This window comes from Gopherus flavomarginatus, chromosome 4 (assembly GCF_025201925.1).
Source record: "Gopherus flavomarginatus isolate rGopFla2 chromosome 4, rGopFla2.mat.asm, whole genome shotgun sequence".
In the NCBI taxonomy this organism is placed as follows: Eukaryota; Metazoa; Chordata; order Testudines; family Testudinidae; genus Gopherus; species Gopherus flavomarginatus.
The window spans coordinates 957,734-981,143 of NC_066620.1; the positions used below are offsets into that span (position 1 = coordinate 957,734).

The window sequence follows — 23,410 nt, forward strand, 5'->3', positions numbered from 1 at the left end:
AACAGAATACTTTAGCAACAGGAGCATCAGCTTCCATTGCTAAACTATAATGCACTGTACGTATGGAAAATTAGACCCTGCAAAAATCAAGTCAAGACAAACCTAGGAAACTGGCTAATAGATTTAAGAAATAAGCCTAGCAGGTGACCATGAAAACTGTCAAAATAAGAGACCTTTACCAAAATAGGGCATTCTAACGGCTAGTACTCAAGAACCTTCATGTGTTAACAAGTCTAGGGACAAACCTGTTCAGAGTGTTGGGACTACTTAGTTGCAAAAGTCTTACAAGCATGAGTGAAGGCTAACATTAGATGAGAAGTCTATTATCGGAAACTTGTGGATTACCCAAAATTTGTCTTTTGGCCCAGGTAATTTTCTATTTAAGGTACTACGTTAAGGTTTATACTTTTACAAGCATAATCCACCATTAGACATATCATTAGAAGCACGAACAAGTCTGTTCTTTCAAACTCAGTGCCTGTGAAGGTGCTCTAAAGCGCTTTCTCTGAACGCTGAAACTGGTATTTAACTACAGCATCAGAACAGCCAGAATGGGTCAGACCTATAGACCATCTAGCCCGCCGACAGTGGCCAAAGCCAGGTGCCGCAGAGGGAAGGAACAGAACAGGGAATCATCAAGAGACCCATCCCCTGTCACTCACTCACTCAGTTTCTGGTAAACAGAGACTAGGGATACCCTCCATGCCCACCCTGGTTAATAGCCATTAATGGACCTATCCTCCATGAATTTATCTAGTTTTTTTTTTTTTTTTAAATAGACCAGAATATTGAAGAGCTGCAGTGTTTTGTTTTGTTTTTTTATCAAAAAGATTCCTGGCAGTCTAACAACATCCTTATCAAAAGACAGTCATGCTCGGTTTCAACATGAAGTGTCAAAGCCACTTGCAACTTAGAGATCACAAAATAGGCTTCAGTTTGAAATACTTCCTCATATAATTTATTTTTACGCTCTTCAATCATGTATTTGGTGCGTACTACAGGAATTAGCTTACCAGTACCATAAAAGGTTTTGCCTATCAGCCTACAGGCTGCTTTATGATTGCAACATATGTTGCAGAACAGATCATGACTGCACAAAAATCACTGGTTTAGTTCATTTCCCCCCCTAATTTGTTTAATTGGACAAAGTTGGTTGCAGAAGAGAAGTCGTGACAGCTGTATTTTTTTTCTCCCTCAACATGCACGGTTTAAAGGTAACCTGCAAAAAAAAACCCACAACCCTGTGCTTGTGCCCTTTTCGGCTTCTTTATATGTAAAAAGTAGGAGCAATTGAGCTGTTTACAATTTTGTAAACACTCTGGTTAAAAGTTAACAGCCATTTAACTTCACTGTGAGTAAAAACTCCTTTCAACACCTTCATTTAAGAATTCAAAACATTTTATACCTCATTGATTCTCCAATATGGCCAGGGAAGACTAGACTTTACATTCCCAATCATTTTAAGTCAAAAACCAGTAGAACAAAAGTTACACTTCCTTTTAGGACACTTTCAGAATCAAAAATGTATTAAAAAAAGGCACAAGCACCTTCTGTAATAACACTTTGCAGATCACCTTTAACTTGCGTCACCTCATCCATATCTCAGAACAAAAGCAGAAATTAAAGATACACCTTTTTCTAGAATTCAAAATAAACTGAGATGACTGTTTGATAGCCATCAATTTTTTAAGTTTGACTACCTTTATAATGACAACTTCAATGACATACATGACTTGCTTTAAAGTTACTGAAGCATTAACAGAAGCAGTAGGTCTACCACAAAGAGGTTTTTAGTTAGAAATACACATTTTATTTCTATGTGTCAATAAAAAAAAAGTCCACATTTTCAGATCACAGGATGCAAATGCATACAACAAAAAAAGTTGCGCACTAATCTATGAATGTGATGTCACAATTTAGAAGATCCCAATCCAGGCCAATTGTTATTTGATTGAAATACCCTTCTAGGACTAAGCCCTTACCATTTACATCAGACACAAAATCCCTTATAACAACGTAAACAAAATAACTTTCTTCCTAAAAGGTTAACTTTGAAATTTCAGTCCATTCTTACAGGACTTGCACTCCTCCTTCGAGGGCTTCCTGATGGTGAACGACTGAAAGTGAAAGAAAGACAGAAGTTAGCTGGAGTAACTCTAGTGCTGACTTGGAACTTCTGATATAACAATGTCGCCAGAGGAGGGGAAAAAGAAACCAAGTATTTTCTGTAATAACCCAATAATCAGCACCAATGAAAGTAGATAGTTTTCCTTTTAAAATAGATCTTACACACATTTCCTCATTAACAGGAAAGGATAAAAAGGAGACTACAAACAAGGACCTGAGGTCAGGCACACACTACTCCAGTTCCCATGCACTCCTTCCCTCAAGAGACTTCAGTCAAGCTTGGAAAAGTGGCCTCCAAGTGTTGAGAAGATCATACTTATCCTGAATTAATGGAAAAGGGTTAAAAATGGCTCAAACTAAAATGGAAGAATCTAAGGCTAATAATTACATAAAACATGCAAATGTTCTAACAAGTATTCATCTGCATTACAAAAGGGAAATGTAGAAAATTCCATCCTGCTATTACCATGTAGCAACAGACTGTACAGCTGTTAGTCAAAACAGAGCCACCAGCAAGGTGGACCACAGTCTGACTTCAATTCAGTCAAACGGGTGTTTGTTACAAGAAGTCTTTATGTTTTGCTTCCCACATTTAATCCATTTAGTTTTACTCTGAGCCATTTACATTTTCCATTCAAATTTTTTACTCTGGCTATATCCCCCACCCCTTGAGAAAGTAGGTTCAGTCCTTCTGAAAAGGATTTAATTGTAAGCCAGAAGTAGCCCACTGCACCTTCTAGAACACAAGTTAATCTCATTATGATCACTGGAGTTTTTAAATAGACTGCTTAAAATTGATTCCCCCTGTGCTTAAAAATTTATTTCATGCTTTAGCTCATTCACTTTATAAAGACTTCATTAACTTGCAATTATATGAGGATGGAAGTAATACAGCAATAGCCAAAGGCAAGATCCTCATAATACAACATGCAACCACTTTCTTGGAAACAGCTTTACTATGATGGGCCTCATCTTAGTAATCAGTGTCCCACGCACCAATTAAGGCAGCCCTGTCCATCCAAAATACATCTTACAGTTAAATCGGAGACAAAGTAAAGGAAAAGTTCTGAAAACTTGTTTGACTGAGAATACCAGTAGAGACCACTGAAGACACAACAACATTTATTCTACACCCAGCAGTCTTTAATCGCAAGATTCAACTTACCTTCTCTTTGGAGATGGTGATCTGGACTTTGATCGGCTGTAAAATATGGACACAAGTTTTTATCTGTCCTCATCTCAAGATGCAGTTACCATCCATCACTACTCATTTAATGAAAACATGCTGGTACATTTCAAGTCTGGTGCTCACATTTGTGTTTCATCCCACCTATTTCTACTTCTTGGCAACTCTGAGTAGTTTTGTTTGTTCAGAAAATCCATCAACAAAAACCATTAGCCCAAGAGAGCAGTGCCTCCTTAATATAACCACCATCAGAAACAAAGTTCCCCTGCTGTGACTGTGACATTTTAAAACTACCAACAAGGTGTGAACATCTAACTGATTCTAGAACTTTTGTAGCTCTGCAGCCAAGAGTTCCCTTTGTTCTTCTGTAAATAAGCCATTAGAATCTTCTGCTTGCTTGATGGTGAAGTTAAATATCTTTAAAACCATTCAGTGAACAACGCCAATGCTTTACACTTCTCAGTAACTCCCATCCTGAAAACACTCTTCTGTTACTACTGGACCACTAAACTGCATACTTATGTTATGTCACAAAGAAGATTTATGTTAAGATTTGAATTCTAGGAGTACCTCATTCATAGAAAAAACAGCCCCAGTCCTACATTTGAGTACATGCCCTACTATTTGAGTCTCCCTAGCTGGCCCAAATTGATCATGGCTAGCTGTTCACTGCACACCACTAGCATATGCAAATGAATCAGGGCATCCTGGAGAATGGCTAAATGGACATTTGAATTTAGGGGGAACTAATGTTAAGTTTCAATATGACGTTCATGAGATAACAGGCAGAAACTGCACATTTTAGCATCAAGAGGTAACTTCCCCCAAACGCACCCTAGGGATTCTCTTGAGTTCTCTATTACTGTGCATTTGTATTTTGCTAGGTGCTGTTTAAGCTTTTTTCCAGCAAGTTTGGGGCTTGAAACTACGAAGTGTCCCTTCTAATATACTTTCCTGGCACCAACTTCATTCTTACAGGACACATTAGGGTCTTAGTGCATGATGGTGAACCACAGGCAAACTTCTGGTACACGAACAAGTTGTGCCTAACATGCATCATCTATGGCAGAAAGAACTAATGCATTTGACTACGTAAACCTGTAGCTTTAATTAATTATGGCAAACATCTTACCTGCTTCGTGGCCATAAAGCAGATCTGGATCTGGATCTTGATCTAGACCTAAAGTTTGAGGAAGGAAACTAATGAAAGCCAACTCAACTCCACAAGAATTAATTTCTGTATTAATACAGCAATGCAGTAAGAAAAATACAAATCCACAGCATTTGCTGTCTAGGTAAAAACTCCAAGCAGTCAATACTGCAGCAGCAATTTTGTTATCTGGAGTAGGATCCTGTTTGCCAGCTTTAGATAGGAGTGCTATTTTCCAAAAAAATCAGAAATCAAACACTGAAACATGAGAAGTTGATGTCACCGATAAGCTTATATTATATTATAATATGTAAAGCAATATTTATTTACATAAATTGCTCCAGGGCTTTGACCACAATACTTACACATTGTTTGGGGTGTGATTTTATTCACACTCAAGGACATAACTAGGCCAGCAAAATGTTTAAGTATACACCAGACCCTAAGACCAGCTAAACATGCAATACCAAAAATTCAAGAGAACTGTTTTTTGAATATTCACTTTAGTTGAGGGGAAACTCCCCCACGTTAATATGTCTGGTCTTGTGAAGCTCATTCTTTATGTGTTATTTGGCAAGTAGATTCTGGGAGCTTCCACTATCTCCCATCAAATATTCTGAATCCACCTTAAAAAAAATGGTGGCTGATAAGCATAATACAAAACCAATTACCTTGATCTTTTTAGAGAACGTGATCGGGATCTACGGGGTGAGGCTGATCTAGATCTACGAGGTGATACCGACCTCGATCTGCGAACGGAAGCTGACCTGGATCTGCAGTGAAAAAATTGAAAATATTATACAATACTTTGCTCGTCTTTAAAAAAGGAGAATAGTATGTTTGATTTCTCTTAAAAAGGAAAGCACAAGGAAGTCAAACTCACCTCCTACCACGGCTTCGGCTGCGTGACCGAGAATACCTTCTTCCTCTGGACCTTGAATGAGATCGAGACCGTGACCTAATGGTAGGTTAGAAAAAATAAGTATTAGAAAACAAATTTAGCAATTAGTGCACATGAGCCTCTGCTGAAGTTAAAGTTTCAGACAACTAAAAATTAGTGTCTGTCAGTGGGAAAAACTCAGGGCCTATTTGCTTTGAGTATTTTTACTACCTAGAAAAGATGTTAAGCTGAATTACATTTAGAATTACATTATAATATAAAACACTGTAATGTGTATTAAAATAAACCTTGCAAGTTTGCAGGTCGACCCTCTTTGGCCCAAGGTCTAGCAGATCTAGACGATCTAGAAGTATCTATAGCCGATCGCTGCATCTAGGTGTTCTCTTCAATCTAACGACGATCAAACTGACAGCCAAATGAGCCAGGGTGAGGCTTGATTGACGCAAGAAGATTTTTCTAGGTGGGAATGTGGTCAATCTGGTGTTCCTCTTTCTAAACCGGAGGGGGGGGGGCCCCAATTGAAAGCCAAATTTACTGTTACGGCGATCACCATCTCAAATTTTCTGCCCTTTAAAGAATATGGTGAAGCTAGGTGTAGATGGCTCGAGGGGATCTGGCCTCTTATGCTGATCACCTCAAGGTCTAGAAGGATCTTAATTGTCGGATTTTGCAAGGCGCCTCAGCATGAAACCTTAAGGCTTGTGACATTCTGAATCAAGGCGACTGACTCAAACGAAGAAACCTGAAAGGTTTTGACCAGGTTGATTGTTAATATATTAACATTTAATATGAATATCAACAAAATGTAAAATACACCTGTATGAATACAGCAGTAAAGTTAAATTAAATCAAATCTGGCATAACATTCTCTTCTTGGCTAACAAGACTAGATCTGCGCCTAGCAAAGAGAACCAATCACTCCTTTCACACACATACCTGCTCCTCCTCCTCCGACTATAGCGGTGACAGTCATAAGCATAATGACCCTTGTCTCCACACTCGTAGCATCGGTCGTTGGGATCGAAGGGGCGCCGCGCGGGAGGCCTGTCGTAGCGGGAGCGGCGGGGCATGCCCGTGGACAGCTCCACTCTCACCCGCGAGCCACACAGCACCCTGCAAGCCCGGAGAGGCGCCGGTTAGCGCGGCGGGTCGCTGCTGCTGCGCAGCAGGAGTCAGGGGCCGCGGATCCCGCGCGCCCGCCGAGCAGCAGCTTCCCGCGCCACCTACTTTCCATCCAGTCCGAGCACCGCGTCTTCCGCGTCCCTCGGGTCCTCGAACTCCACGAAGGCGAAGCCCGGCGGGTTCCGCGCGATCCAGACGGTGCGCAGGGGCCCGTAGTAGCTGAAGGCTCGCTCCAGCTCGCCCTTGCCGGCGCCGGTGCCCAGGTTCCCCACGTACACCTTGGTCTCTGCAAGAGCAAGTCACGCGGTCGCTGGGGGCCGAGCAGCCGCCCCGCCTCACCCCCGGGCGAGCGGCCGCAGCGCGAAAGGCCTCGCCGGTCGCAGCTGCCGCTGAGGCACCGCAGCCATCTTGGCCGCCTCACCCGCGGGGATCCCTGGCCCAGACGCGCGGCGAGCGCCCAACATGCGCAAAATGGCGGCGGCGGCAGCGGCAGCGGCCGCCTCCTCCCCCGCGGCGACCCCCACGCGCCCCGCCCCCCGGGATCGGCGAGGAGGCCCCCTCATCCCCGTTGCCGGACCCCTACGCGGCGCGGCCTAGTTCCTACCGCCTCCATAGCGGCCGTAGCGCGACATGGTTCCCGCGCCAACTGCCACCCAGCCTCGCCTGCTGCCTGCCTTTCTGCGCGCAGGCGCCGCGAGCCGGTTATATAGAGTGAGCGGCGCACGCGCACGGCACCCCCCGGCCGCCCGCGCGCTCTGAAGGCGGGAAAGAGAACCCACCCCTTTCTCCCCGTTTCCATAGTAACGTGCTGTGGTGGAAGAACTTGTCCCCACGGGGCGGGGAGCGTGAGCGACCGGTGTCGGCGGGACCCCAATAGAGCCTTGGGGGGAGGGCGAGGGGAACGGTCCCCCTTAGAGCTCCCCCAGGGGTATGGGGGGGGCTGAGCCCCAATAGAGCCATGGGGGGAGGGCTAGGGGACCAGTCCCCCTTAGAGCTCCCCCAGGGGTATGGGGGGGCTGGGCCCCAATAGACCCTTGGGGGGAGGGCTAGGGGGACCGGTCCCCCTTAGAGCTCCCCCAGGGGTATGGGGGGGCTGGGCCCCAGTAGAGCCATGGGGGGAGGGCTAGGGGGCCAGTCCTCCTTAGAGCTCCCCCAGAGGTATGGGGGGGGCTGGGCCCCAGTAGAGCCATGGGGGGAGGGCTAGGGACTGGGCCCCCTTAGAGCTCCCCCAGGGGTAGTGGGGGACTGGGCCCCAGTAGAGCCTTGGGAGGAGGGCTAGGGACTGGGCCCCATTAGAGCTCCCCCAGGGATATGGGGGGCTGAGCCCCAGTAGAGCTATGGGGGTGAGGCAGGGGCTGGGCTGCAGTAGAGCTAGGGGGGAGGAGCCCCATTAGAGCTCCCCTAGAATCAGGGGCTGGGCCCCTGCAGAGCAAGGGATCAACTGCAGTAGATGGGGGGGCTTCAGCAGGACCCATTTAAAGTTATGCCGGTGCCTAAATATTTCCCAGAGTGGGAGCTGAGATTTTTTCAGCCATGTTTTTACTCAGTTAACATGTATTGGGGTAACAGCTTCTTTTGGCTAATTCAGGTTTGTCCGCACAGAGACTCTGCTCATGCAGTTGAGTCGGGGGGTGGGGCTGAGACTAATACAGCTCCAACCGCTGCCGAGGGGCTTTAGTCCTCAATGAGAACTTCTGTGGTTGAAGAAATTATGTGCATCTTGCCGCATGGCTTCAGCAGCCTATAGAATCTGCTGCAGTCAGCTGTACTGAGTTAAGTGTGTAAATGGCTACTGCATCAGGGTCTTCCCTGGTGAAAAGCATCCTGTTATTTTATGTGCCGTAGCTCTAAACAAACCAACAGAATTTCATCTAACAAAAAAATCATTTTGCCACTGACAATAAGTAAAAGATATCTCTGTATCTGGACAGAACACCCACAAAAAAGGCTTGTAACACATGTACCTTCTCAGCTGTGATTGTATTGAAGAAGAGTAATTAGGAACTGATCTAAAATTATGTAATTACATATTTTAAAGGTACAAGAAAGGATAATGAAAGCCTAATTAATACTGTTCTCTGGTTTTTTCATTTAATATAGAATTTAAGTGATTATTTTAAGCTTCTGTTGCTGGTTGTGAAGATAATCTTCAAAATGAATCAGTACACCGATGTCTAAGAATCAGATTCACAAACAACTGCAGTGAAAAGAATGTGAAATGCCCTATTTATTTTAATGAGAGTCTTAATTCAAAGCCAATTGAAATTAACAGATTACAATGATTTAAATTTAAAACCTCATATAGGATTGAAATAGCTCTGAAGCCTATGAAAGTTTAAATGTCAGTATCCATGATGAGAGAGACCAGGTGGATGAGGTCATCTTTTTTACAGGACCAACTTCTGTTGGTGAGAGAGACAAGCTTTTGCTCTGACCCTATCAACAACAAATCATACTGAACTAACCGAATTTTTGACAGGGTTTGTGACTTAGTGTTACTAGGGCTCCCCATCCACTATCAGAGAAGGAAATTAGGTTAGGAAATTTGTGTGGCTTCAGCATCCAGCCATTTGTTCTTGTTATGCCTTTCTCTGCTAGATTAAATGCCTTTAGTATGTGATATTTTCTTCCTGTGAAGATACTTATACACTGTAATCAAGTCACCTCTCACACTATGCAGTTCACTCAGAGATTGGCCCCTGAGTCAGCCTGCCCCAGGTACATACAGTCTCACAGCTCAGCCATACCCAAGTTACCATGTCCTCACTGGTGCTGCACTCATGCACCTGCATCAGTAGCACTTCCCAAGGCTCTTTATTCGGCAGTAAGCTGTGGCACTGATTCTTTCCGAGTGAATTGTGAGAGAACGTGTCTGTCCTGAGCACACAGGTGGAATTGTGGTAAAGCACTGGAGGACTGTCAGCACTCAAATGACTTAGCCTGTGTTCTCACTTCAAAGTGGGCAAATTTCCAGCCGAAATGAAAGCTGAGCTCCAGCCTAAACTGCCAACCAGGCCAGATGGAAAGCACCACTTAGCTCAGAGGGAGAGAGAGAGAGGTAGGGGTGTGTGTGTGTGAGAGAGAGAGAGAATGAGAGGTGGGTCAGGGCAATACCTGGATAAAAGCCTGGGCTAACTCTGCAATAAAGACATAACTTCAGTCTTCTTTTGATAAACTAAAGAGATTGAGCTCTTTAAGTCTCTTACTGTACAGCATTTTCTCCAGCCCTGAATAATGTTTTGTGGCTCTTTTCACTGCCCTCCAATTTTTCAACTGTTTTTTTTTAAATGTGGACACTAGAACTGGATGTAGTAATCGAATATTGGTCTCATCAATGCCACATACAGAGGTACAATCATCTCCCTCCTTCTACTCCCCCTGTTTATACATCGAAGGATCACATTAGCCCTCTTTGCCACAGAATTGCCCTCAGAGCTCAGCTTGGGTTGTTTTTGCACTATGACCCCTAAATCTTTTCCAGAGGCTCTGCTTTCTGTAGAGGGAGCCTGCATTCCATGTCCCTAACTGCATAATTTTGAATGTGGCTGTATCTAGATTGTGCCGTATGACTGTCCTGTCCTCCTCAGTATTTACCACTCCAACAATCTTTGTCACCCACAGGTAGGAGAGGCAATTAAAGGCGGACACAGAGGGGAGGGACACAGCCAGGAAGACAAGATTCATCAACTCAATCTTTCATCTGAGACAGCGTTAGATAAAGAATTAGGAGTCCATAGAATAAAATGTCATTCATACCAAATAATGGTTTTTTTATACAAAATATTAGCTAATACAAATGCTTCCTGCTTTCAGTTATATGACTGTTCCACCATCTGTTCCCTCACATACAGAATCAGCCAGAGTGGCTAACGCACAACAGTACTGCTCACCCTCACACCAGTCAGTGAAAATTAAGTCAACCAATAGTATAGAACAATTCTTTAAATTAAGGGAAAAAGAGCACCTCCCTCTGTTTGAAATAGAAGAGTTTTAGATGAGAAGCGTTTGTCAACTTGTCCATTATTACTGTGTTGCAAGATGGCCTTGTATCAAGCTCTGGACTCGAGACAAAATAATTTCATTGGAGCTGCTGCAGTCTTCTGGCCCATATGGTGGGTCGATAGTTAATACACCTGCCACACACAGTGTTCTTTGTGACTCGCCTTGTTCTGTTACAGGGATGTGATTGGTCTCCAGCCAAGTCTTCAGGCTGCTCTTCTTCTTCTCTAGTTCTTCGTGGCCATAAACTTTGCTCTCTTCTGGCATGAATAGGTGAGCAAGCTGCTCCTTCATTTCATCATCCCCTTCATTCACTGTTTCAACTTTCTGTACAGCGTGACCCAGGATGACTGAGACACATACTTTTCCATTCTCCATGAACTTCACTAGGACAACACTGCCGGGAAAGAGGACATATATTGAATGATAAGTCATTAACTAGAAAAAGACAGTGAGAATTTTAGGCCGTGTTGCTCAAAAATGGGTGTTTAGAATTACGTGAGTAAATACATAGCCAGATTTCCAAAATTTGAGAACTCAGGAGTTCTCATTAGAAGTCACTTTAAAAATCATGCCACAATCAGGGAAATTTCAGACACCTGTTTTTGAAAATCTTGGCTCTGTGTGCATGTGTATATATATATATATATACACACACACACACTCTGCATAGCAGAATATTCCATGCAAAACAAAAAAATTCATACATTGGGCTGGGAAATCAAGTATTCCAGAGAGTCAGGCTGGAAGTGCACACTTGACACAGGGTTCCTGAGTGCCCAGGAATATTATACCCTAGTCTATTTAACATCTTGCATGTTGAAGGCCAGAACATAGAATTCCACACCTTAATTACCATGCGATAAATTCCTCACCATTAAGGTGCTTGCAGAGGAGAGATTCTGCCTTTTATGCTTGTTTATTATATAACAGGTGCCAGAATGCTTTTTGGTAGGGAGAAAAGAAGAATGGGAGAGGAGGGCTGTTTGTTTGAACATTGGAAAATCAGGTTTCATTTCCTCTGGAAGACTCCCTTGGTGACTGGCAGTGCAGGGAGAGGACATCACTGTGGACAGCAAAGATAAAGCCTGAAGCTATGTCTATGTCCAGAGCTCTCCTGGCGACAAAATAAAACCATCCCGAATGAAGGGTGGTAGTAGCTTCGTCGATGGGAGATCAGCTCCCACCAAGAAAACGCTGCCCACACAGGCACATTTCATCGTTAAAACTTCTGTCGTCCGGGGGAATGGTTTTTTTACACCCCTGAGCAACAAAAGTTTTAATGATGAAGTGCAGTGTAGACATGGCCTGATTGCAATGGGAAGGAATTTAGGGTGAGAACCACAAAGTGATTGAGGGCACAGCTACACTAGAGAGTTTACAGCGGCACAGATGCAGATGCACCGCTGTAAGCTCTCTAATGTAGCTGCTCTAAGCTGACAGGAGAGAGCTCTCCCACTGGCTTAACTACTACAGCCCCTGCAAGTGGCAGTAGCTGTGTCAGCAGGAGAAGCTCTCTCACTGACATAGCACTGTCCACACTGGTGCTTCTGGCACGGTAACTTATGTCGCTCAGGGAGGTGATTTATTCACCCCCTTGAGCAACATAAGTTATGCTGACATAAGCTGTAGTATAGACATAGCCTGAGGCATTGCAATGCTGAGCATCACAGATATCTTTTAGGTGCCTAGAAAAAGAAATCATGGAAACAATGCTGCAATCCACAAAGCCTGAGTCAGACCTAGGGTCCCTATACAATCAATGGGGAGAGAAAGATGATTCAGAATGGGAGCCACAAAAGCCAGCATGATAGGCAGCTCACCACCTAAGCTAGCCAATGGGAGATGCTCACCAGAGAGGCATGTGCTAAGCCCTGTTCCTCTCTCAGGAAGAAGTGCCGAAGGCTTGGTCTACACTTGTCGAGCTAGCTAGTGCCTCTCGGACCCGGAAACCCAATAGATACTGCCTCTTGGAGGGGGATTAACTATACTGACAGAAAAAAACCCATCAATGTGAGACCTGTCTATGCTATGGAGCTACAGCAGCAGCACAGTAGTTGTGCCACTACAGAGTAGACATGACCTAAGTTTCTGCTTAGCACTCCATACATGGGAGCCGGTCTCCTAGTGTCAGGCAGCTTAGGTTCCTGAGCCACTTCCTGCAGGGATGAGTTCAGTGCCTGCCTCGCTCCACGCCAAACAGTCACAGGAGGAGGAGGAAGTGCTGCTTCTGCTGATCTTGCAACTTTTAGTCCCGGGGTAGAGCACTAACTTGTGATGTGGGAGCGCCAGGTTCAACTCCCCTCTCTGTGCCTGAAGGGGAGAAAGGATTTCAAACAGGGGACTCCCACCTCGCAGGAGAGTGCTCATTGCATTGGGCTATGGGATAGTCTGATGTGGGGCTCCTTCAGGGCAGGTCTACACTTAAAACATTGCATCACGCAGCTGCACCGATGAAGCTGTGCCTCCGTAGCACTTCTATGAAGACGCTCTCCGCTGATGGGAGAGCCCTCTCCCATCAGCATAGTCAATCCACTTCCCCGAGAGGTGGCAGCTCTGTTGATGGGAGAAGCTCTCCTGCTATCATAGCACTGCCTACACCAGGGGCTGGGTCAGTGCAACTACAGTCACTCAAGTGTGGATTTTTCACACCACTGAGTGACAATTATACTGTTATCAGTCTGTAGTGTAGACTAGACCCATGTCTCTCCTGTTGAAGCAGTTCCACTCTGGATAACTAATGACAGAGTGATTGGAGCAGGGGGGTTGGACCCAGCATCTCCCACCATCTCCCACCTCCCAAGTGGGTGCCCTAAGCACTGGGCTACAGAGTCACACTCTCTCTCTCTCTCTCCAGCCCAGCAACTTTCCAGTGTGGAGGAGATGTACATAAATAGTCACTGGGTGACAGAGTGGAAATGACTTTATAGTTCAGAGCTTAAGGCACTCAGCTGAGAGGTGGGAGACGTGGACCCAGTTCCCCTGCTCTGTTATTTACCCAGAGTGGAGCTTCAGTGGGAGAGACTGAGGGGACCCCATCAGACTATCCTGTAGTTCAGTGGTTAGAACACTCAAAGGATTTCAGCAGGGGGCTCCCATCTTTTGACCTCCTCTGGTAGAGGGGGGGAATTGAACTGGGTCTCCCACATCCCAGATGAGTGCTCTAACCACTGGACTAAAAGTTACACGTGGAGCACTACCGCCATATCCTCCTCCAGCCAGATTGTGAGTTAGACCTGACCTGGTAGGCAGACCTACCGGAGTGGGCCCCCCCCACGACGTAAGTGTTTTGCCACCTATCTTTTCCCAGTTTGTGAATAGCTCTGGGTCTTAGGTCAGAGATAGGCGTCTGGGCACCTAGAGGGAGGCAACTGTGTACATGCCCAGCGGCAGAAATAAAGATGCCTAGCCAACTTCTACCCTGAAAACGTAGGCACTGAGTTTAGGTGCCTCTGGGGTTCGGCAGGAGTTTTGAGGAAAGCATTGGAGCCAAAACTGGGATTTAGGCACCTAAACCCCAGATATAGGCACCTAAGTACCTTTGTGCATCTAGGTCTTGCTTGTTAAAAAACAAGTTTTAAACATCTATTCAACTCAAATCTGGCCAACAGCTGTGGGGAAAATCTTTGTAACTGACTCAGGCCCTTGGCCAGTCAGTTAGTGGCTCAGAGTGCTGCCTTCCCAGCTCTGATCTTCTGAAGAGTCCCACAACAAATGCAGTGAAGAAAACATTTAGTCTTAGAAATATCAAATAAGTTTGTGTGGAGAAGGGAGACAATAATGAAGTTTTTTCCTACATCAGGGGAAAAGGGCAGAAGCTATTTTTCCTCTTTGCCCTCGTCCAGACTAACCCGCGGCATCGGCGGGTTAAAATCGATTGCTCGGGGATCGATATATCGCGTCTAGTCTGGACGCGGTGTATCGATCCCCGAGCGCGCTTACATCGATTCCGGAACTCCATCAATCCGAACGGAGTTCCGGAATCGACACGGAGAGCCGCGGACATCGATGCAGCGCCGTCCAGACTGGTGAGTACCTCGATTTTAGAAATTCGACTTCAGCTACGTTATTCACGTAGCTGAAGTTGCGTATCTAAAATCGATTTTAATTTCTAGTCTGGACGTGGCCTTTGCCAGCCACCTGTCAGGAGAACTTTGTGCTAGCTATAATCTTTACCATTCACTATTATTTGACTATGTTAGTTTCCTGGAAGATGCCCCACTAAAGAAGATGCCTAATTTAGCCTGGCCCAATTAGCCAAATAGCCTGGGCTAGTCTAAATTTCCACAGCCCCTTTATACCAAACTTCTTTACAAATGATACAGATGTAAGACCACAGCATTGCAGCCGCCTTGAGGGGGAGAACAGTCACCAGTGGGCACAGGAAACACAGCATTGGTGAGTGGCTCTCTACTCTTTCACAACACATTGTGGGCTCCAGTGTCTCAGACAGAGTAGACAGCCTCCATCATTCACTCTCTGAACAAATTCAAAGCTAAATGCACAGAACTCTACTTACCTACACTGAGAAGCAAGGGCTATGCCAGCCCAGCCTCGAGTTCAGCCTGTAGCACCAGGCACACTCTGTGTTTCAAACCTGACGTTCAGACCCCATCTTACAAGTCTGCAAGAGCTGAAGTGCTACCCACTGTACTTTATCAAAATGTTTCTGCCAGATATTACACACACACACACACACACACACACACACACACAGCCCCGATTCCTTCTCAATGCATACTCAGCCTTGCACCCCACACTCTAGTTCAGCATAAAGCAGAGCTAAGATATGGGGAAGAATGTTTGTTCTCATCTGCAAAGCTGCACCAAGATGCAAAGACCCTAATCACTTGTAGTGCTTTATATTTTCAGAGGAACAGAACTCCATTTAGCAGCCTTAACAAATCTCTATAAGAGACAATTCTCTGGCACACTGCGGTGGCTGCTTTAGATATGATGGAGCAAGCTCTTACAACTTCTGAATACTAAGGTACCCAAGAAGATCATAACAAGACTAAATGAAGGGTCTGCTCTGATTAGTCTCCAAGCACAGACTACCCCATTCTTAACTTATCTCCAAAAACGCAACCTAGGAGATGTACATAAGTATCTGTTATTAAGGCTGTCGATTAATCACAGTTAACTCACGCGATTAACTCACAACAAAATTGATCACAATTAATCACAGTTTTAATTGTGATAAACAACAGAATTCCATTTGAAATTTATTAAATATTTTGGATGTTTTTCTACATTTTCATATATTATATTCTGTGTTGTAACTGAAATCAAAGTGTATATTATTTTTTATTACAAATATTTGCACTGTAAAAATGATAAACAAAAGAAATAGTACTTTTCAATTCACCTCATACATGTATTGTACTGCGATCTCTTTATCATGAAAGTGCAATCTACAAATGTAGATTTTTTTGTGTTACATAACTGCACTCAAAAACAAAACTATGTAAAATTTCAGAGCCTACAAGTCCACTCAGACCTACTTCTTGTTCAGCCAGTCGCAAAGACAAACAAGTTTGTTTACACTTACAGGAGATAATGCTACCTGCTTCTTGTTTACAATGTCACCAGAAAGTGAAAACAGGCATTTTCATGGCACTTTTGTAGCTGGCATTGCACGGTATTTACGTGACAGATATACTAAATATTCATATGCCCCTTCATGCTTAAACCACCATTCCAGAGGACATGCTTCCATGCTGATGATGCTCATTAAAAAAAAATGTGTTAATTAAATTTGTGACTGAACTCCTTGAGGGAGAATTGTATGTCCCCTGCTCTGTTTCACCTGCGTTCTGCCATATATTTTATGTTATAGTAGTCTCGGATGATGACCCAGCACATGTTGTTCATTTTAAGAACACTTTCACTGCAGATTTCACAAAATGCAAAGAAGGTACCAATGTGAGATTTCTAAAGATAGCTACAGCACTCGACCCAAGGTTTAAGAATCTGAAGTGGCTTCCAAAATCTGAGAGGGACGAGGTGTGGAGCATGCTTTCAGAAGTCTTAAAAGAACAACACTCCGATGCAGAAACTACAGAACCTGAACCACCAAAAGAGAAAGTGAACCTTCTACTGGTGGCATCTGACTCAGATGATGAAAATGAACACGTGTCGGTCTGCACTGCTTTGAATTGTTATCGAGCAGAACCCATCATCAGCATGGACGCATGTCCCCTGGAATGATGATTGAAGCATGAAGGGACATATGAATCTTTAGCACATCTGGCACGTAAATATCTTGCGACACCGGCTACAACAGTGCCATGAGAATGCCTGTTCTCACTTTCAGGTGCCACTGTAAACCAGAAGCAGGTAGCATTATCTCCTGCAAATGTAAACTAACTTGATTTGCTGAACAAGAAGTAGGACTGAGTGGACTTGCAGGCTCTAAAATTTGACATTGTTATGTTTTTGAATGCAGTTTTTTGTACATAATTCTATATTTGTAAGTTCAACTTTCATGATAAAAAGATTGCACTACGGTACTTGTACTGGGTGAACTGAAAAATACAATTTCTTTTGTTTGTTTTTTTACAGTGCAAATACTGGTAATCAAAAATATAAAGTGAGCACTGTACACTTTGATTCTGTGTTGTAACTGAAATCAATATATTTGAAAACGTAGAATACATCCAAAAATATTTAATAAATGGTATTCTATTATTGTTTAATTGCACAGTTCATCACAATTTAAAAAACTGTGATTATTTTTTTAAACCCTTTGACAGCCCTAATTATTATTAATGACATTTATTACACTAATGCCCAAGGGCCAACAAGGAATGGAGCCCCATTTTGCTAGGAACCGTAAAGACACAGAGTAGTAGACTTTCAATTCCCAACTAAATAATAATGTAAAGCCCTTGTGTTGAATTTATGCATCCTGTCCCCTCTGATACATTCTTTCTTTAGCTAAAAAACTTTGCTTGGATATAAATATCCCCTTGCAGTGTTTTCAGCCTAAAATCACTTGTGCTAGCCTATGAGAACAGAAAATTAACTGATTTATCTACTTCCATTGTCCAAGATGAGTGAAATACAAAAAACAAAGCATATCGTAAAATTTGATTTTAATTATCTATAGCCCCAACTGTGATCTGCATTGGTGCAAATCAGTTCACCCTGTGAATTACGATATAGCACTGGGGCTTTAGGTGATACTTAACAGGAAAATAGATTGGTATTTAAGATGTTACACTCCCTTGAATATTTCCCCTTGGCTTTCTCTTGGATGTGATGAAGGCCAAATGCATTCTGTATTTAAAACACAGCACTACACAGAAGCAGTGATGATGTTTTAAGAGTGCTTAAAATGCACAGCAAAATTAGCATGAATGAAGAGCAACCAAGCTCCTGGGCTCCACCTGTTCCCCAAAACTATTAGTCTCTCAAATTAGATGACTATTTGAAATCATATGAACAATCCTTATGACTCCTAGCATCTCCTTCCTCTTGGCTCTGCTAATTAGCACAGATATTGAATTATGGACCAAAGTCCCAGTGTGCCATTTCTGCTCCAAGCAAGTTTGCTTCAGATTCAGTCTTTCCATATCAGATCACCATTCTTTTTGTTATAAGCAGATTACAGCTCTGTACTTACTTTGCAGAAACTGGGTCAACTGTTAAGACCCATCCCTTGTATTCATGTTTCTCAGCAGCTGTGACTTTTACTTCTTTGTTCACATAAGTCTGCCATTCTAAAGGACTTTTCCTCTGCCATTCACTCATGTTTCCCACTCACTGAACCTAAAGAGCAATCAGTTTAGTTATTAGCAACAGCAGAGGCCTCTACTCCAACCCTTTCAACCAGCATTGAGTTTGCCTCCTTTTTCTGTTTAATCATCTTAGTCACTTCTTACATCATATTTTAATGAAAAAGTCACATAAAAACACTTCCATTTCCTCCTTCATTTGTTGTTTTTAAAGGCACACACAGCTTTAAAAAAAAACATTCCTAACGTACAAAAATGTGTACTTTCTATTGTCACATGAGATGACTATGTATCTCCTACTATTGGCCCAAGTAACACTCATAGAATATCAGGATGGCCCCCTCAGGGACTGAACTCACAACCCTGGGTTTAGCAGGCCAATGCTCAAGCTACTGAGTGATCTCTCCCGCCCTTCACTGTCACTGAGATATATACATACTCTTCCTCAAGCCTTGCCAAAGGACATTGATCAGTAACAGCACCACAGCGGCTTCTGTTTCTCAGTTTGGGGCAGGAAGGCATCTCCTTTTCCCAGGACCCCTCCACAGAGCTTAGTGGAGAGTAGAAGAGGGAGATGAGTGTACAGGACTGAGTCCAAAGAGCCCGGGGAAGCAGGGAGCACTGGGAGTCTCTTCCACTTCCTGTCCACTGTATTTGGGGGGAGGAAAGCACTAGCAGGCAGGGAGAGTCCTTCACTTCCTAGACCCCTGTGCATGGATCATGGAACCTGCAGTTTACCCTCTGCGTTTCTGAACCTGTGCTATATTAGAACACAAGAACATATATATTGGGTCAGACCAAAGATCCACCTAGCCCAGGATCCTGTCTTCCGACAGTGGCCAATGCCAGGTGCCCCAGAGGGAATGAACAGAACAGGTAATCACCAAGTGATCCATCCCATTGCCCATTCTCAGCTTCTGGCAAACAGGGGCTAGGGACACCACCCCTGCCCATCCTGGCTAATAGCCATTGATGGACCTATCCTCCATGAATTTAGATAGCTCTTTTTTGAACCCTGTTATAGTCCTGGCCTTCACAACCTCCTCTGACAAAGGGTTCCACAGGTTGACTGTGCGTTGTGTGCAGAAATACTTCCTTTTGTTTGTTTTAAACCAGCTGCTTATTAATTTCATTTGGTGACCCCTAGTTCTTGTGTTATGAGGACTACATAACACTTTGTTATTTGCTTTCTCCACACCAATCATACTTCCTGTTAGTTGTCTCTTTTCCAAGCTGAAAAGTCTTATTAATCTCTCCTCATATGACAGCCATTCCATACCCCTAATAATTTTTGTTGCCCTTTTCTGAATCTTTTCCAATATACCTTTTTTGAGATGGGCAACCACTTCTGCATATAGCAATCAAGGTGTGGGCATACCATGGATTTATACAGAGGCAATATTTTCTGTCTTATCTATCCCTTTCTTAATGATGCTCATGATCCTGCATGTAGAGCACAGAGCCCCACTCAGAGTTTGTATTTGATGCTGTACACAGGAAGATTGTCCCTGCCTTATAATCTACGGTTACAATCTAAGGCCCTCAGTCTTGCAAAGACACTTGTTTTTAACTTGAGGCAGATGCTATATTCAGTAGGACTATTCAGGTGTGCAAAACTAAGCCACTGTGGACCAGTTCACAGGATCCCAGCCTATTAGTGTCTCTGCAATACACTGCACCTTCTGCTGGTTGGAAAGTGCCCTTGCTATTCTGCTCTGTCCATGCACTCAGTCTCACTTAAACCAAGCTTGTTTCCATGAGCCTATTCGCCACCACAGGCCAATAAAAAAGCAGACAGACCCCTGCTCAAATCTTTATTGCCACTGAATTGCACTTCCTGCAGAAGGTAGCCACCATAATCTAGGTCAGCGTACTCTGCAGCACTAAAAACCCCTGGACACCAGCCAGACAGCCACGCTTTTGTTTTACTTACATGCAACAGTGCTGAAGCGAACAGCTGGCTCACCCTCACAAGCAGGGATACCACCCCCGAGCCCGGAAAAGCATGGCCCAACGTGCACTCCAGCACGCTTTGCTCACAGACCTCATTTCCTGCCCCCAGAAGCCCCTGTTCTGTAGTTTCCTGATTGCTATCGGTGCTGCGTAGTTGGACTAGCTCACGTGCTTCCGTTCGCTCATATGCAGTTGACAATTTAATAAATTACAGGGATTTGTACCAAAATAGTAATGTGCTCAGCATCCGCCTCCCTAGAAAACTCCACGCATTCCAGCCCCCTGGGGTTTTTTCAACTGCAAATTTCGGTTTCAATAGCTTGGAAGCAACGTTTGACTACAAAACCTTATCTCACAAACACATGCATGTATTTGGGATGTTTTACAACATGGATTGGATGCATATTACCAATAAACGGGGGGACTGCATGAAATATATTTAAATCATTATGTTGTTTATTTCCAATTTCCATGAGATTTAAAGAAAACACAATATGTTTAGGTGCCCCTGCTTACGGCCCCCTGCACACTCGACACTCCCGTTTTGGTATTGTTAGCACTGTCACTTTCCACGCAAGGTCCTGCAAACATGCACATGCTTAACTTTACTGCCACGAGTAATCCCGTAGGGCTACTCACAGGAGAAAAATTAGGCATGTGCATAAGTGTCTGCAGGATCTGGGCCTAAATGTGGTCCCACATTACAGTGGGGCGGAATAGTTTGGGATGAGACTAGCTCACTGTTTAACAGTTACTTTTTCCTGAATGCTCTAAAATCCACATGCTGAGTCAGACTGCCTTGGTAAGTACCTCAAGTACCTACCAGGGCAAATCTGAAGTAATTTGAGCAAGGGTTCCCAAGATACTGCCCCCTCTCCCCATTAAGAAGAATCACATAATCAACATGTTATAGAGACAAGGCACGTGAGCTGACATCTCTTATTGGACCAATTTCTGTTGGTGAGAGACACAAGCTCAAACTATGGCATTGATCTCCCATAAACTGGTATCATCAGTTTGGGACTGATCTTAGCACCAGTGTCTAGCATCAACAGCCCACTGGGGAATCAATATTTTAAAAGCATGAAGCAGAACAGAGATCAGTTGCAAGCCAGAGCATTTGCAGGCAGCATAATGCCAGAAGAATTGGGTGGCTTTAGCCACTGAAGCAGTAGCCACATACTGGGAGTTCAAGTCTTATCCTCGGCAGCACTTTGGGAATGTGTGTTGTGGTGGGGCAGGGAAGCCTGCACTGTAGCAGCTTGTGCTGCAGCTGTTCTGGCGATAAGTGGAGACTTCAGATTCAGGGTGGCCAGGAGCATTAAATATACACAATATTGGTTTTTAAGGAAAAGCTCTTTGAGAAAGTGAGTTGTACACACTCATTACTCAGTCTGCATTTTGCAGTCTTTCTGGAAGTTTTGCCCTGAGAGCAGTGTTTCTGGTTTAACAGCTGATGTTTCAAAGTGGTTAACCATCCATATGCTCACTTTTAACTTTAGGACTATTGGCAAGGAAAATTGCCTTAACTAATTAAAAGGATGACAACAGAAAGGAGTAGGTTTGGGATAAATGAGCATACCTCCTGCTCATCACCTACTTCCTAAACCAGGGATCAGCAACCTTTCAGAAGTGATGTGCCGAGTCTTCATTTATTCACACTAATTTAAGGTTTCCCATGCCAGTAATACCTTTTAACATTTTTAGAAGGTCTCTTTCTATAAGTCTATGAGAATAACAGTTTAGTTATATATATGTAAAGTAAATAAGGTTTCTAAAATGCTTAAGAAGCTTAGTTTCAAATTAAATTAAAATGCAGAGCCCCCCAGACTGGTGACCAGGACCCAGGAAGTGTGAGTGCCACTGAAAATCAGCTCGACTGCCGCTTTTGGCCATAGGTTGATTTAGATGTTGGCACAGAAAGTACGCTTATTAAGTTTGCAGACGATACCAAACTGGGAGGGATTGCAACTGCTTTGGAGGACAGGGTCAAAATTCAAAATGATCTGGACAAATTGGAGAAATGGTCTGAGGTAAACAGGATGAAGTTCAATAAAGATAAATGCAAAGTGCTCCACTTAGGAAGGAACAATCAGTTTCACACATACAGAATGGGAAAAGACTGTCTAAGAAGGAGTATGGCAGAAAGAGATCTAGGGGTCATAGTGGACCACAAGCTTAATATGAGTCAACAGTGTGATACTGTTGCAAAAAAAGCAAACGTGATTCTGGGATGCATTAACAGGTGTGTTGTAAACAAGACACGAGAAGTCATTCTTCCGCTCTACTCTGCGCTGGTCAGGCCTCAACTGGAGTATTGTGTCCAGTTCTGGGCACCGCATTTCAAGAAAGATGTGGAGAAATTGGAGAGAGTCCAGAGAAGAGCAACAAGAATGATTAAAGGTCTTGAGAACATGACCTATGAAGGAAGGCTGAAACATTGGGCTTGTTTAGTTTGGAAAGAGAAGAGTGAGGGAGGACATGATAGCAGTTTTCAGGTATCTAAAAGGGTGTCATCAGGAGGAGGGAGAGAACTTGTTCACCTTAGCCTCCAATGATAGAACAAGAAGCAATGGGCTTAAACTGCAGCAAGGGAGATTTAGGTTGGACATTAGGAAAAAGTTCCTAACTGTCAGGGTAGTTAAACACTGGAATAGATTGCCTAGGGAAGTTGTGGAATCTCCATCTCTGGAGATATTTAAGAGTAGGTTAGATAAATGTCTATCAGGGATGGTCTAGACAGTATTTGGTCCTGCCCTGAGGGCAGGGGACTGGACTCGATGACCTCTCGAGGTCCCTTCCAGTCCTCGAGTCTGTGAGTCTATAGGTGCCATAGGTAGGGGACTGAGGGGGATCGAAGAAAAACAGGTGGTTACAACTCTTGGGCTAGTCCACACTAGGAAGGTAGGTCCCCTAACTGTGTCGCTCTGGGGCGGTGAAGAGCCCCACATCCATAGCAGAGCCCTTCAGCCGACCTACCCCTGGTGGTGTGACCCTCCCCAGGCTGAGAGGAGAGTATCACGGCCCAGTCACACTAATGTCACACCCCAGCTCTGCTTGGGCCCAGCGCCCGCCCACCCCCCAACTGCACTAGGGCCAAACCCCTCTGAGGCCAGAAAGGGCCCCGCCCCACAGCGCTCTACCCAGCTACACTAGGGCCCGCCCCCACAGCGGCTCCCCCGGGGCCGGCGCCCGGCCCCTACTCTTGCTGAACGGCCTGTGACACCTCAGGC

General features: G+C 44.2%; 2 protein-coding genes across 2 annotated transcripts; both read right to left on the bottom strand.

Moving 5' to 3' along the window:
• Positions 1 to 1,108: 1,108 nt before the first annotated feature.
• LOC127049997 (serine/arginine-rich splicing factor 7-like) lies at positions 1,109 to 7,198 on the bottom strand. The gene is made up of 8 exons (XM_050951483.1): positions 7,091 to 7,198; positions 6,592 to 6,772; positions 6,301 to 6,477; positions 5,347 to 5,421; positions 5,135 to 5,236; positions 4,446 to 4,493; positions 3,293 to 3,328; positions 1,109 to 2,117 (listed from the first exon to the last, which is right to left on the bottom strand). Exons 1-8 carry the CDS (start codon positions 7,116 to 7,118, stop codon positions 2,060 to 2,062), a joined length of 705 nt encoding a protein of 234 aa, XP_050807440.1. The 5' UTR covers positions 7,119 to 7,198; the 3' UTR covers positions 1,109 to 2,059.
• A 1,486-nt stretch (positions 7,199 to 8,684) lies between these two features.
• On the bottom strand, positions 8,685 to 20,329 carry GEMIN6 (gem nuclear organelle associated protein 6). Its single transcript, XM_050951484.1, has 3 exons — positions 20,158 to 20,329; positions 18,113 to 18,258; positions 8,685 to 10,882 (listed from the first exon to the last, which is right to left on the bottom strand). The coding sequence occupies exons 2-3, from the start codon at positions 18,238 to 18,240 to the stop codon at positions 10,510 to 10,512; spliced, it is 501 nt and encodes a 166-aa protein (XP_050807441.1). The 5' UTR covers positions 18,241 to 18,258; positions 20,158 to 20,329; the 3' UTR covers positions 8,685 to 10,509.
• Positions 20,330 to 23,410: the final 3,081 nt, after the last annotated feature.